Source organism: Archocentrus centrarchus, chromosome 1 (assembly GCF_007364275.1).
Source record: "Archocentrus centrarchus isolate MPI-CPG fArcCen1 chromosome 1, fArcCen1, whole genome shotgun sequence".
Classification (NCBI taxonomy): Eukaryota; Metazoa; Chordata; class Actinopteri; order Cichliformes; family Cichlidae; genus Archocentrus; species Archocentrus centrarchus.
This window is the reverse complement of record NC_044346.1, coordinates 13213866-13227399: the sequence shown is the minus strand read 5'-3', so window position 1 is coordinate 13227399 and position 13534 is coordinate 13213866. Positions and strand designations below refer to the sequence as shown.

Sequence of the window (13534 nt, the reverse complement as noted above, 5' to 3'; positions counted from 1 at the left end):
TGGCACATAGGTACATGTTGACCCGGGTGCCTGAAGAACCTGAAGGTTCTTATCTATATCAGATCATGTCCTTGCAACCACCTACCAACAGGCTTCCCTGACCCATTTTTAGCATACAAACAAGATCTACCCCCCTTTGTTTTACTTCTATCATTGTTATTAAGTATATCAGTTTACCATCAGCATAAATAGGCCAAACAATACTGTAGCATGGGCATGTACTAGTTAAAACACACACATACACCAGACCACAAATTTGGATTTCATGGCGACACCAGAGGAAATAACCAAAGTCACTCGGATACAAAATTTTACTGGCTGAAGATAAAAGGCTTGAGCTGCTGGTGGTACTGCAGTAAAAGTCAAATTTCATGGCATTCAAAAAAACTGCACCTCCGAGTGGCACTAAATTAAAAGTAAGAGCACCACCACAGCCGGTATAGGATTTCTCATCTGATGACTTTGATGTTTAAATTTCATAGGGATCCATGTTAGTCAAGATATTTCAGTCTGAACCAAAACACACACACACACACACACACAAAGACAACTGAATTTGATCGTGAGCTCTTATTTATTGAAATTTTACTCAAAGCTTCATCAGCAAACCAAAAAGAACGAGTGCCTTTATGAAATATTTACAAATATCTTATGGCATATTGCGTTCTCATATTTACAGTGCAGGATCCCGCACAATAAGAGAGTAGAGCTCACATGTGGATCAGTGTTACGACTGCTTCGATTCAACACTTTCGAAGAAAAAAACTGGAAACAAAATGTCTCAACAGCATCTGCACATATAAAGTATTCAGTCAAAGACTTATTTGTTATCTGTGGCGAGATAAAAATCTTATCAGCTGCAGCTTTCCAAAAGCTGCTTCAGTGACGGGCAATGATTCATCCAAAGCCCCAGAAACAGGCTCTGAGATTTAAAACAAAAACACTTTATCTATAAATCCTGAGCATAAAAAAAGTAGCCTCTCTGTCATGCATTCAGCTGGATATCTCCAGATTAAAACCTCCAGCTGGAGAGACTTGTATAATGTAATGCAACAAAGAGGCTCTGAGCTAAGGAAAACCTATCACCAGAAGCTAAGAGCCGGCCTGCCTATGAAGAGAGGAGAGCGATATTGACCTAATCATAACAACATCATTTTTTACAGTAAGAATCTGAGGCATAAAATACTGTACATATACCTGTCCATGTTAAAACAGACCTCCACATCCTGTAACACTGATTATTTTTATACAAAGAGAGACTGTTCAGGTCAGTTGTTGCATGTTGCAGTCCACTGAAGACTACCAGGAGGTGTTGCCTTATTGTCTTACTATAAAATTCAGAACAATGTTAGTGAGTGTAAGTGTTGTGCTGTTGTTTCCAGACAGTCACAGGGCTGGATTATTGCAGGTGGAAGAAGTGGAAACATCAGTGCTGGCAACAATGCGTTGCTGACGGTGTGTCCTTTAACCTGCAGACAAGAAATCATGGGAGACAGAGGTAGATATGTCAGACTTAGAGGTCAGCCCTTTCTTGGCTGATATTTATGAACAAAAGGGTTTAAATTACAGCACCATTCAGCCAAAGATATCTCTAGTTTGTCACCCTCACTGACTCACAGCGCTGTACAGTCCATCATAGCCTTACTGCTACCATTATTAATACACATGGTAAGGTGTGGGTCACACAGCATCAAGGAAGAATCACTACAGGCATCAGAAACCTCAGACTCTGACAGCAACAAACCAGTAAAACCTTCACTTCACACTGCTTCTGCTACCCGCAAGTGGAGCCGGAAAGGCGATGGTCCCACACACAATATCACAGAGGAGGTGAAAACAACATTTAATCACTTGCTGTAATTGGTATCCATCCTGCTTTCCTGTGTTTTTTTTTTTTTTTTAATAAATCTAACCAGTTTGCACAGAAAAAACGTTTTGCATGTAGTGACAGACCTACAGAAAACGATCACCTGACTCCTCACAACCGAGCATCAGAGATTTGGTGTCTTTCAGCTCATCACAAACCTACTCTTTAATGGATCTACATTCATCAGGTGGAATGAAACATAAAAGAAGCCTGCTGGATGCTTTAATAACTATCTTACAATGTGTCATCAATACTTTCCCCCTGAAAGTCACAAAGGTTAAAATTATTCTAGGCCAGGTTTCCAAACTTGCTTTCAACAACACTGCGTGTGTTTTCTTTTCTTACTTCCAGACGATATTGTGCCTGAGTTATTGTGGAATTTCACAGGTCTGGTAAACAGGGCACAGCTGCTGCAGTGGATGGCACTGACATTGAGCAACCACAGCAGCACCAACATCACATTTACTTCTGTTTTGAGATCTCTTGTGTAACCTAATGTGTACAGAGTGCCTCCTCGTTGAATGCAAGTAACCTCTAGCCCTTGTGCAGCTTTGGAAATAAAACCCTGGGAAAAAGCAATGTGTAAATGACGTTGGTCAAGAGTTAGCGGAGCGGACCTTGACCTCGCCTTCCCAGCTCTTCCAGTAAAGGAGACTATTCCAGGGTTGAGTTGCACCACACTTCCATGCATGCCTGTTGTAATCACTAACAGATGTTAGTGGTGTTTGTGCTTTCAACCATGTGCAGTGACGAAAGGGTCACAGTTCATCAGTCACAGCTCCACTGAAAACCAGCTGGTGCATCACAACAAACAGAGGCTGGCAGCGAAAAAGGAAACAGTTTGGAAAGATGTTTTATTACCCAAGTCGACTGTTGATTAGAATTATTGTGTAACACGCTATAAGCAGTTTGTTTGTGCAATGCTCTGTCTGTATACCATGAGAAAATCAATTTAAGGTTTTGTTTTAAGGGAAGTTGTTGTAAGTAGGCTGCATTAACACCTGCAGGAAAATGTCACCAGAAGCTTTTCTTTGTGCTGTGACACAGTGAATATTTTTGATTGATTTTTATACATTAGTTTGCTTAAAAACGCATTTCAGAGAGCTAATCATTAAAATAGAAGGGCACTCAGTAGAGCGCATACCTCGCCCACCCCAGATTTTCTGTGTGAAATGCTGCAATAGATACCACCCAGTGTTGTCATACTCCATCAGGTTCAGCTATATTTTGGTGTTAGTTGCATTTCACTGGCTTTATTTAATACTTTAAAGGAGTGAATTTTTTTTTTTGACCCTACAGTTTTCAGCATTCTGGGTCATTAGATGCTGAAATCTCCTGACAGAACTTCTTTTTAGAGGGTTCTGACTTATCCTGATAAGGTTAGATGCAAATATGTGAATACTCTCCCTATCTCACAAGGGTAAAGAATCCTTTGACAAAATCCTGGATACAGATTGTGATTCGGATCAAAACCAAAATTGGATCAATTGTTCCTCGTACTATCCCAAACAACTCCATAAATTTTCATCGAAATCCGTTCGTAATTTTCCGAGTTATCCTGCTGACAGTCAGAATAACATGACTAATGTGGCTAATCACAACAAACAACAAATCACAAATTTTAATTTATATTATCATTAAAAAAAATGCCCCTATGGCTTTTGATTGTTTATGATTGAAGAACTATTGTCAAAATAATCTGTAAGTATTCATACACTTGATAACATGGAAAGGTAGGCTCACTTTAAATACAGTTACACATCTTTAGACTCCTCTGTTGTTTCACCTATACAAACAAATAAGAGAAGAAGATCACTCAGTGTGTTCAATGACTTCATATGGAATTTACAGTTTTTACAGGCTGTTAAGTAAAAATTACTGGAATAAACTAACTTTAGATAAAGGCAGTGACATCAGGAGCACTACTATATTATTACTTCACATAAACAACAGCGACATCTGCTGGATAAACTCTGCAACCTCACGTAACAGTGTGCCCAATAAAATGACACTTACATGCCAGTTTATTAGGCACCCTTGAGAGCCCAAAGAGTGCTGCAGTAAATTCAGAATTCAAAAGGTCATGATGCTCTAATTGGCAATCTTTTAAAGAAGATCGTAATAAAATTAGAACAATAATGATGATCTTCAAGACATAATACAGGCCTATGTTAGGCCTCACAGGGTTTCTATTGAATCTTGAGTGTTTAAAAAGAAGGCAGCTGACCTTCTCATCCAAGAGGCTCCTTCAGTTCTAAAACTGGCTGAGGGTAGGTATTTAACCTCTAGTGGTTTGCTGTCCTGTTGGAGGTGGCCCTGAAGGTTGTTGACCCACTATTAATCACATGAATCATCACATGAGCCAAGGTGTGAAAAAAAGCGTCACCAATGCCCCACTCCACCACCGTGTAAGTTACTGAGGTCACCTGAGGCAAGGTGAGAGTGGGGGTGGAAATGCTTGGTCTCAGGACTGCACTGTATGTGGTTGATAGCTGGTGTCATAAGCCACCACCTCTGTTCAACAATGGTCATTCACAGTGGAGGTAGATGGCCTCCTTTACTCCTCTCTCAAACCATCTGTCTTCTCAGGCCAAAATGTGAACACTGGCTTCCTGGAAAGAGTGCCCTTCCTCCTTTAGATGCAGGTGTAGAGCTGAGTCTGGTCTGTTGAGGTGGTTCTCTGTATTGCAGTGGTGGAGTTGTTGTAAAAGTTGGAGCAAGCCTTGCTGCACTGCACAGCATACACTATGTTGCTTAGCTTGTGTTTGGGCTTTTTGTCCCTCGGATTAACCCGTTTTTGTCTTAGAGTGCTGCTGGCCTCGGTGACAGTAATGACCTGCTACTTTTTTCCACACCTTGATTCATGTGATGACTCACATGATTAATAGTGGGTCAACGACCCTCCGCACCAACTCCAAGGAAACAGCCCCCCACTAGGGCTTAAATGGACCAGTTGTTTCAGAACTGAGGAAGCCTCTTGGATGAGAGGCAAAACGATCACAGATCTAAAAGAAGTCCAGTTGCCTTCATTTTAAGCACTCAAGACTATCACAACCTGGATGACTGAGAACCTACACAGATATCGTCCTGTGATAATGGTAACAGTGTGTATTTCTAACAGATTTCTAGTCACAGTGTTTTTGTTTCCATATTCCTTCGTTTGTCCAGTGAAACCTACCATCCTTCTTCATCCACTGGTCCAACTCTTCCATTTCGAGCTCCAGTACAGAGGGCACGTCTTCTTCAAACATCGGCCTGAAAGACACAAAGAAATTTTTTTAAAAAGGACTGAAAGTCCCATTAATGGGTACCCACCAAAGTAATTCAGAGGCCTTGAAGAGACGGGAGCTAAAACTCTACCTATGTGTGAAACCAGGCACACATTATCACACAATGGACTACTGCATATAGTGAGTTTGTAACTTAGTAGTGATATACTTAGTAGTATTACTATGCATCACATCATAAACTACTTCAAAGTACTAGTGCTAATACAAAGTGCAACGTGTACTTATCAGAAAAGAAAGTCAGCATTTTGTTGATCTTTCATGTATTAAGTTTTGTATCTAGAACTCCCCTGACAGGGAGCGCTGAACACAAACCAAACTTTTTATTTTTATTACTGGTAATCAGTTTGAGGGAAACCCGCTGATAGATGCACAGGAAATGGCAACCATTGCTGTAGAGCTCTGTTGCGGTACACAGACACCGCTGCATCCCACGTTTTGTAAATACTGACACATTTCTTTTATTGAAGTCTTATTTTTAGGCCAATTTAAATTCTTCACTGCTGCCTCCAGGTAAGAAAGCCAAAGGCTGACAGGCATCTGCAGGTCTGTCTTGGAGGTGTGCTGAGCTGACCGCATGAGACCAGTTTGTAATGTGGTGCAAAACAGGAACATGAATCAGGTTTGAAGTGCCTGTGCTGCCAGTAACAGATATATTACAGATAGAAAGATACGACACCAGCACTTCTGACAAACTGCAGCTAGACTCTCCAGCGTGAGGCAGCGTGAACTGATGCACGGTCGTGCACAGATGGGTGCATGACCGTGCTTGAGAGTGAAACTCAAGTCAGACTTAAATTAAAAAGAAAACCATGCAGTATTTTAGTGTACAGTTATACAGCAGCGAGATGTTAGTGTGTGTTTTCTTTAAAGTATGAATATGTGAGTATTCAGCTGCAGCCACAGAGAGCGGAACATTACTGCGAAAGAAAAAGACATCCTGTATCACGATCGAGCAGGAAGTTATTCTCACAAAGCCGTGAAAATTGAGATGATATCACTTCTACTCCCTCAAATCAGCAGCTGTAGAAATAAAATGGCGTAAATTGCACTTACATCGGCACCTTCTCTGTACTGGATCCATCCAAATATGGATCTTCTTTACTCAGATCTGTGAAGAGAGAATATGCAGCAGTCACATGAGACGATGCCATGCAGTAAAAGCAGAGAATCTGTACGTCAAAACCACCAAACACTAAATCATCTCAGCTACAATGTAGTTACATAATCACATAATCACTGACTTTTTTTGACCCCTAAATTCAACAAACATCTTTGAAAAAGTATGACAAATTTGCACCTGACCAAAGAAATGCACTAATCCTTGTGGTATCTGTCAGCATTATCTATGATGTAACAATGTAACATCCTTATAGTGAGGAGGGGCACAGGATATTTGATCCTCAGCAGAAAATACTTTGAAAAGCAAGAATTTTTATGCAGGACTGAACAGGAGAACTGACTGGCGTACCTGGATTTCTCTTTTTTTTGTTCCACTTGCAGGTGATACAAATGCCACAAACTATCATGCCAATGATAAAGACCACCAGTGCAATGGGGATAATGATGATGATGGGGTCCAGCTCAGGTAGCTCCTCAGTTGTTGTTGTAACTGTGGAAGGAAGAGAGCGGGTCAGTCAGTCATTTCACCCAGGCTTGTACAAAAACGTGCAAAGAATGGATCTTTTAACAGAGATTAAAACCCTGAGACATCGTGGACACTACATTTACTTCAGTCCAATAACTACCATAGGTGTAAAGGTGATAATTATTGCAGCAATCTCGTTACAGATCATTACTCGTGTGAGCTGAAGGACGCAGTTAGTCTGACATACCAGTGCCTGAGCAGTTGCCTTCTGTGGAGTCCTCAGCTGGAAACAACAAGAAGTTGTTAGATAGTTTCATCCAAAGAAAGCACCAAAAATAGAACAAAAGATCAGAAAAAAAAAACAAAGCATCAATTTAAAGTGTAATGATAGGAAAAAATTATTTGATGTAAAATTAAAAACTGCTGTGGACCCATCTTCCTCTGAATCTGTGATGGATACTGGCTCTGAAGTGGTATTGTTAACTGGGAATCACAGAGAGAGGGCATGTGTTCACACTGAGTAACACACCTGTGTCATTTTATCAAACGAGACCAAAAGTATGTGAACATCCAACGATGTTGTTGCTGAACAGCTGATTTGAAGACTGAATACAAAAAAGATGCTGCTTTGCTATGTTTAACTCATAAAAAAGCCAATATCCAGCATGGATACAGGTACTCAGATTTTTCCTTAAATATAAGCAACACAATCATCCGACAATAATAATCTGTTGTGAGGCCTGCTTTCAGTTTTAGTAACAAAATGTTAGTAATATTTCTCTCTGTGCAGAAACCAGGCCCTGTGACATTAATAGATGTGTTCAAAAACTGTTTTATTGTTGTCGCCGCTCAAGGCAGTACTAGTTTTGACTTCTTTACGGTTTACCAACTAGAGTTCAGGCATCGTTCCAAGAGTCACGAGATAAATCTACGGGATTGTGAGGAGATTGTTCGCAGAGGAAAGAAGAGAAATGCAAGACAATTTCCTGAAGCTGCCTAAAGTGAAGTGACACTTTTACCTGGAGGTTTGTTTCTTCTGGAGATGACGTTGAGTTTATATTGAACAGGTAATATTTTTATTTTCAGTGTAGTTACAGAAGCTCACTTGCAAAATTAATATAAATGAAGTCAGGCGTCAGTCCAGAGATGCTTTATTTCTCATTCATTTCAGCATGTTTTTCTTACTGTGTGGCAACGCCTGCACAAATAACTGCGATACACCCTAAAACTCTTAAAATATGTATTAGGTTGATTCATGGAGATGAAATAGATTTAGCAAGATTTTCAAAACAGAGTTGAAACCTTAAACAGCAGAAGATAGAAAGGGAAATTAAAAAAAAAAAAAAAAGAATACACTGCCAAACAAATAAACAACTCGACACTGACGTTTGTGTTTGGGCTCCTGCATCTCTCCTGCCTCTTTCACAACCATTGAATGATCACGTTATACTTTGGATAAATGCTGTGGATTATGAAATGAGTCACAAAATGAATACAGCCTAAACCTACAATGATACACCAGAGTGCAGTTTAAGTATTAAAAAGTAGAAAATGGCAGTACTGGTACTGGCTGAGTTATGGCCAAAATATGTGTTACATGGAGTTTCCCATGTTAAATTCAAGTACCCTACAAATCCAGAATCTGGATCAGATCCAGATGATGTTTAGTTTGTCATTAGTTCTTGGCCCTCAACAACTGTGTATCGAATATCAGATGAAGCTGGTCGGCTCTGAGGGAAATATGTTAAAGATAGGGAATTTTTTTTTCAAATTTTCTGGATTTTTCTTTTTTTTTTTAGCTTGCCCCAATCATGTCAAAATTTTAATCAGATGATCTAGGGGTCACTGGCCATCTTTCATGCAAATTTGGTATGAATCAGACTGGTAGATTTGCTGTAATATTGTTAACAAACAAACCGACAAACATACCAAAAACAATACCCCCCCCCCCCCCCCCCCCCTCTCTCTCTCTCTCTGGGGACGGATTAAAAAAAACAAAAAAAAAGTTGAGCTGCTGCAGAGACGGGGGTACTGTGGAAAACTACAAAACAGATGTAACAAGTATTATTATTTATTTTTATGTCTTGCAAAGATTCTCAGCAGGGTTGAAGACAGGCAGGGATTTTCCCCTATTCAGCCACAAGACGCTAAATGAGGTTGGCACCTGACATTTGGTGGTAAAGTCATGCTCACAGTTGGTGTTTATCCAAGGTGTTGGAAGTGGGTTGAGGGTGACGGTTTCTGCAGAAGTACAGCTGAGCGGGGGGATTAATATTGAATTTTTTTTTTTTTTTTTTGCAAGTTCATATGAAACATGCTTAAATTTATAATCCGGCCCAGAGGCTCTGTTTCTGTAAGGAACTCACTTTGAAGACAACCATCTTGCAACAGGACAGGGGTTTCCACTGTAACTGCATCCTCGTCTTCACCTGTGTACACGGAGGAAGTCCAGAGTGACAGCAGATTAAAATTCATACCAAGTACGTTGCTGTGAACTACATGACCTTTGTTTTTCCTCTCTATCGTCTACCATCAACTACTGCATCTAATAAGTACAGGAATCAAAGTAAATTATCATTAGTTGAGCCTTTATTTACTTTTACTTCGATTGTTTCAGCAGTGGGAAGCGGTTCAAATATCAGGACCCAGACATTGTTTATGCAAAACTACAGGTTATTACTGTTTTTAAACAGCATATTAGAGTTTTATTAACCTCTTTGTCGAGTTTCTTATGTTGATCTCATGACCAAATGTTTCTTTTAATCTCACTGAGACCTTTACTTGGCGATATCAAGAAGAATTAAAACTAACTAAACCATCTGTATCTCAAATCATTGAGAAAACTGACGGGGAAAAAAACCCAAAAATCTGTCCATAAACTTTTGGTCACACAGCGTGTCATTGTTTCTGGGCTGCATTTCGTTATTCATGCCTCACCTGAGGCTACTGTCTCAGTTGTGTTGCTCCCCAGGTCTTGGTCCACTGTCACACTTGGTTCCACTGGAGCGTCGTCATCATCTTGGCAAAACACTGCAATGGGACAGAGCTCGTTACTTTGTGTCGGAGCACTGTTGTGTGAATGAGAAGAGCAGCGAAACTTAAAGGCGAGCATTTTCAGCATATATAGCAAAAGCGAAACACACCTGGGAGGGAAGGCTGTTATTTATGTGGGATTTCATGCGCAGCGGTTGAAAAGCAATGAAGTTGAGTCAGATCACACAGGAACTCAACACTTCCGTCTACATTATTTCAAATGATTGCAAAAATCCAAACTGTTGCAAAATAGAGGACCATGAGATGCAACTGTTGAGCAATTAATTCCCAACATAGGTTTGTCACGTTGTAAGAAAAATGCTTTGAAACTGTCCTGCTCCGTCTGTACTAATCACTACCTGTATAAAGGCAACTTTGGCTGATCTTATGTTAGATTTAGAAGACTATAAAGACATAATGGGTCTCTACACATGGCACAGATCACATTTGATAGTCAACCTGGAACACAACAATTTAAAGCAGCGAGTCTTCAAGCCTTACAACATCAGTCTTCCTGCTCTGAGATAAATTTAACAAAAGTTTTTGGGATTTCAAACTATGAACAATAAGAGCCTTTGATTTTTCAATCGAAATTTAACGCCTGCTCGTCCCACACAGTGAGCAAAGGAAATTAAAGCACACAAAAGGCAAAGCAGGGAGGAGACAGGAAAGTGGAGAGCCCTGCTTTGTTTGAACTCAGTGAATAAAGAACCGAATATTCCCAGTCCTACCTGTCCCGGTCAGCGCGGTCAGCAGCAGCAGCAGCAGCAGCAGAGGGGCCTTCACCCTCGGGGCTCTCATGTTACCAAGCCAAGAGCCAGACATAGTGCCATTGTGCGCCCACTTCCTTCTATACTGTCACAGCATCGCACTTCCTGATCTGACTTAACGTGTTAAATGGAAGGAAAAGAAAAAAAAAAAAAACACTCTCTCTCAAACAGACACACACACCCTCTGACTCTCTCAGATAACTCACTCAGATGTGATGAAATCAGCTGTGTGCTTGTAGCCACACGCCTCATGGCATTCTTGTTGGTTAGGTATGCAGCCTTACAGAGTGAAGGGGGAAGCTGAACAAACTTTAATGAAGGGAAAAACCAGCTGGTACCAGCTCGGTGAGATCCAGCTGGTCGAGGGTAAGAAAGTGTCACCGGCCTGCTAGATAAAAATGATCCACGCCGAGGCTGCGAAACGGCTGCGTGTCTGCTTGCTGACGGGTTTCTCGAAAACAAGCTCGAGCCTGAGCCGCTCTTTGTGGTGAAATGCTGATCAGGAACCTGAGGGTCATGCTGTTCTGATTATCAGTGAGCTGTTGTGGGATCTTGGCCTAGTTTTAAAAAGAACACAGTTTCTCTTCTCATCGGATACTAGAAATGGGACGGGACTGTGTTTCAACATGATGGCTGGGGTTTGCGATTTCCATCAGCTGTGTCTGATAAGAACACCTCAGGGGTGACATGGGGATAAAAAAAAACAACCCAAAAACTAAATGTCTTATCAAATTTCACAGCCAGCAGTCCAGCATCAAACCTCTGCAAACCTGGTGGTGGTACCAAGAAGGCTTCATCCTCTGGGGAACAAGAAGTTCTGCACTGCACCCCTTTCAGTACTGCCCAATACATATCAGCATCTGCACAGCCACCACCCAACGGACTTCTGTTGTTTTCAGCACTCAGTTGCTGGTTAGATTTAGGAAATGGGTCATGTTTTGGGTTAAAATAGGCCCTTTCAACAGCGTGAGCCACATCTTTGAGACTCTGTTTGGCCAAAAGCCTTGAAGGCCAAGTTCTCTCATGAGTTTCAAGGCACCACTGCGGCTATATAAAAAAAAAAAAAAAAAATCAGTGTCTTCAATAAATAAGTCTTTATAAAATCTTTAAAACAAACAAACAAGCTGTCAGCTTCATCATCAGACTGTTTGAATGAGCTACTTTCGGCTGCTCCCTTGTCACAAGATGTTGCCGGGGCGGGTAGCTCCACATGTTTTTGACGTGGCAGAGTTTTACGTTGGACGTCCTTCCTGACGTAACCCCAGCAGAGAACAGGATGTTTGAATTAACAGGAAGTAAAATGATGTCATTGTTTAGCTGAAGAGTTTGTCATATGTACATGTAATGACATCAGAGTGACTCAATGTGGAAAAAGGTTCACACCCCTGATTTAAACGGTTCCCAGGAGCAATGTTAAAAGGCGGGCATTCATGTGTTTAACAGTTTCACACTTTCTAATAAACTCTAGTTTATGTTTTGTTTTTGTTTTTATTTTTACAACTGTGTAAGCCAGACATATTTCTTATTAAACGCTTATTATTATCCATAAATCTGGAGTAAATAATTTTTGAAAGTGTTCATTCTTGCATCTATAAACAGCTCTATTACCTACACCCAGTTATTGTGAATATAAATGGCAATAACATCTCTGGATGCTGGCTGCCTTTTGTTCTGTTCTCTGCTTCAATAATTTTGAGGTCCAGGCTCTGGGGAGGCCAATCCATGACTGATAACACTACACTGTATGTTCTTCTATGCTTTTAATGCATTTGCTCTGTGTTTGTGATCACTGTCATGCTGAAAAATGAAGCCACTGCCAGTCAGATGTTTTTGAGATGGTATTGCACGGTGGATCCAAATCTGTTGTAATGTAAAATTGGCTCATTGCTAAATGGTCTGTTATGTGTAGACACAACATTGGCAGTTATGTGCTGTTAAGTGAAGAAGAACAGAAAAAAAAAAGACATTCCTCTGAAAAAAATCAGGTACAAGGACGGGACTGAAAATGAGTGAAAAAGCAGTCAATGTCCAAAGAAAAACTTTGAAAGACCTTCAGAAAGCTGGAGAACTGTTGCTCAAGTCCACTTTTAAAAATTACAAGTCAGGCTGCTTGGATGCAAAATATAAAGAAATGAGAGGTGGCTCAAGAGCTTTGCACAGCACTATAAATGGTACAAAAACAGGAAGACATCTGACCTCAACTTGTTACACTCATTTAAAACAAAGACTGAGAATAGCTCTGAAGCTTTTGGGAACCAAAACGAAATAATGTTTCTTCTGAAGAATCGTTGCTTTGTGACGCTCTTCTGTGAAAAAGGCGTCATCTTATTAATGTGTGGTCTAAACATTCCTGAATGACATCACTTCCTCAGAAGAGCTTGAGTCATACCATCAGAGTCACTCTGACTTTCTGTTATTAAATCTGCTCCACCATTTCAGAGAAATTTCCATTTATTTTTTCAGTTATTCTTTGTTACTTTCTGGATTAAGATTTCACTGAATAAAACGTGTTAAAATCTTTTAAAACACAAATGATTTGGTTTTCAAAACTAAACATGCCACGTGTCAGTCTTGTAGTGTCTATGAGTGGTTTGCAAGTCAAGAACATTTTCAAAGAGGAAGGAGTATCATTGTCAAGGTCTACCATCAAAAAATGCCTTCATGAGTGCAAATGCAGAAGGTTTAGAAGATGGTGCAAACCACTGGTTACACTCAAGAACAAGAACAAGAAGGTCAGATCAGACTTTGTCAGAAAACATCTCAAAGAGCCGGCACAGTTCTGGAACAGAGGAGACCAAGATGAATTTGTACCAGAACGATGCTGGGAAGAGAAAAGTATGGAAAAGGAGAGAAACAGCTCGTGATCTGAATCACGCCACATTATCTGTCAAAGATGGCAGAGGCAATGTTATGGCATGGCCATGTATGGCTGTCAGTGGAACCGGGTCACTAGTGTTTATTGATGTTGTGACTGCTCATAGAAGTAACA

At 40.5% G+C, this 13534-nt stretch overlaps 1 protein-coding gene across 2 annotated transcripts; it reads right to left on the bottom strand.

Moving 5' to 3' along the window:
• Positions 1-568: 568 nt before the first annotated feature.
• Positions 569-10712, bottom strand: tmem154 (transmembrane protein 154). 2 transcript variants are annotated; one of them, XM_030730773.1, is made up of 9 exons: positions 10507-10711; positions 9680-9772; positions 9109-9171; positions 6990-7025; positions 6626-6766; positions 6211-6265; positions 5046-5122; positions 3611-3653; positions 569-1469 (listed from the first exon to the last, which is right to left on the bottom strand). In XM_030730773.1, the coding sequence occupies exons 1-8, from the start codon at positions 10598-10600 to the stop codon at positions 3622-3624; spliced, it is 591 nt and encodes a 196-aa protein (XP_030586633.1). In that variant the 5' UTR covers positions 10601-10711; the 3' UTR covers positions 569-1469; positions 3611-3621. The 2 variants fall into 2 exon arrangements, with proteins under 2 accessions (XP_030586633.1, XP_030586720.1); XM_030730860.1 differs by lacking the exon at positions 3611-3653 and having other exon boundaries at positions 10507-10712.
• Between the last annotated feature and the right edge of the window lie 2822 nt (positions 10713-13534).

Excerpts from the sequence above, each read along its gene's own strand:
- tmem154 (XM_030730773.1), bottom strand. The coding sequence starts at position 10,600 with ATGTCTGGCTCTTGGCTTGGTAACATGAGAGCCCCGAGGGTGAAGGCC. Across the intron at positions 9,773-10,506 it reads GACCGCGCTGACCGGGACAG|TGTTTTGCCAAGATGATGAC; the intron begins GTAGGACTGGGA and ends GTCCCATTGCAG. Across the intron at positions 6,767-6,989 it reads AGGCAACTGCTCAGGCACTG|TTACAACAACAACTGAGGAG; the intron begins GTATGTCAGACT and ends TTCCTTCCACAG.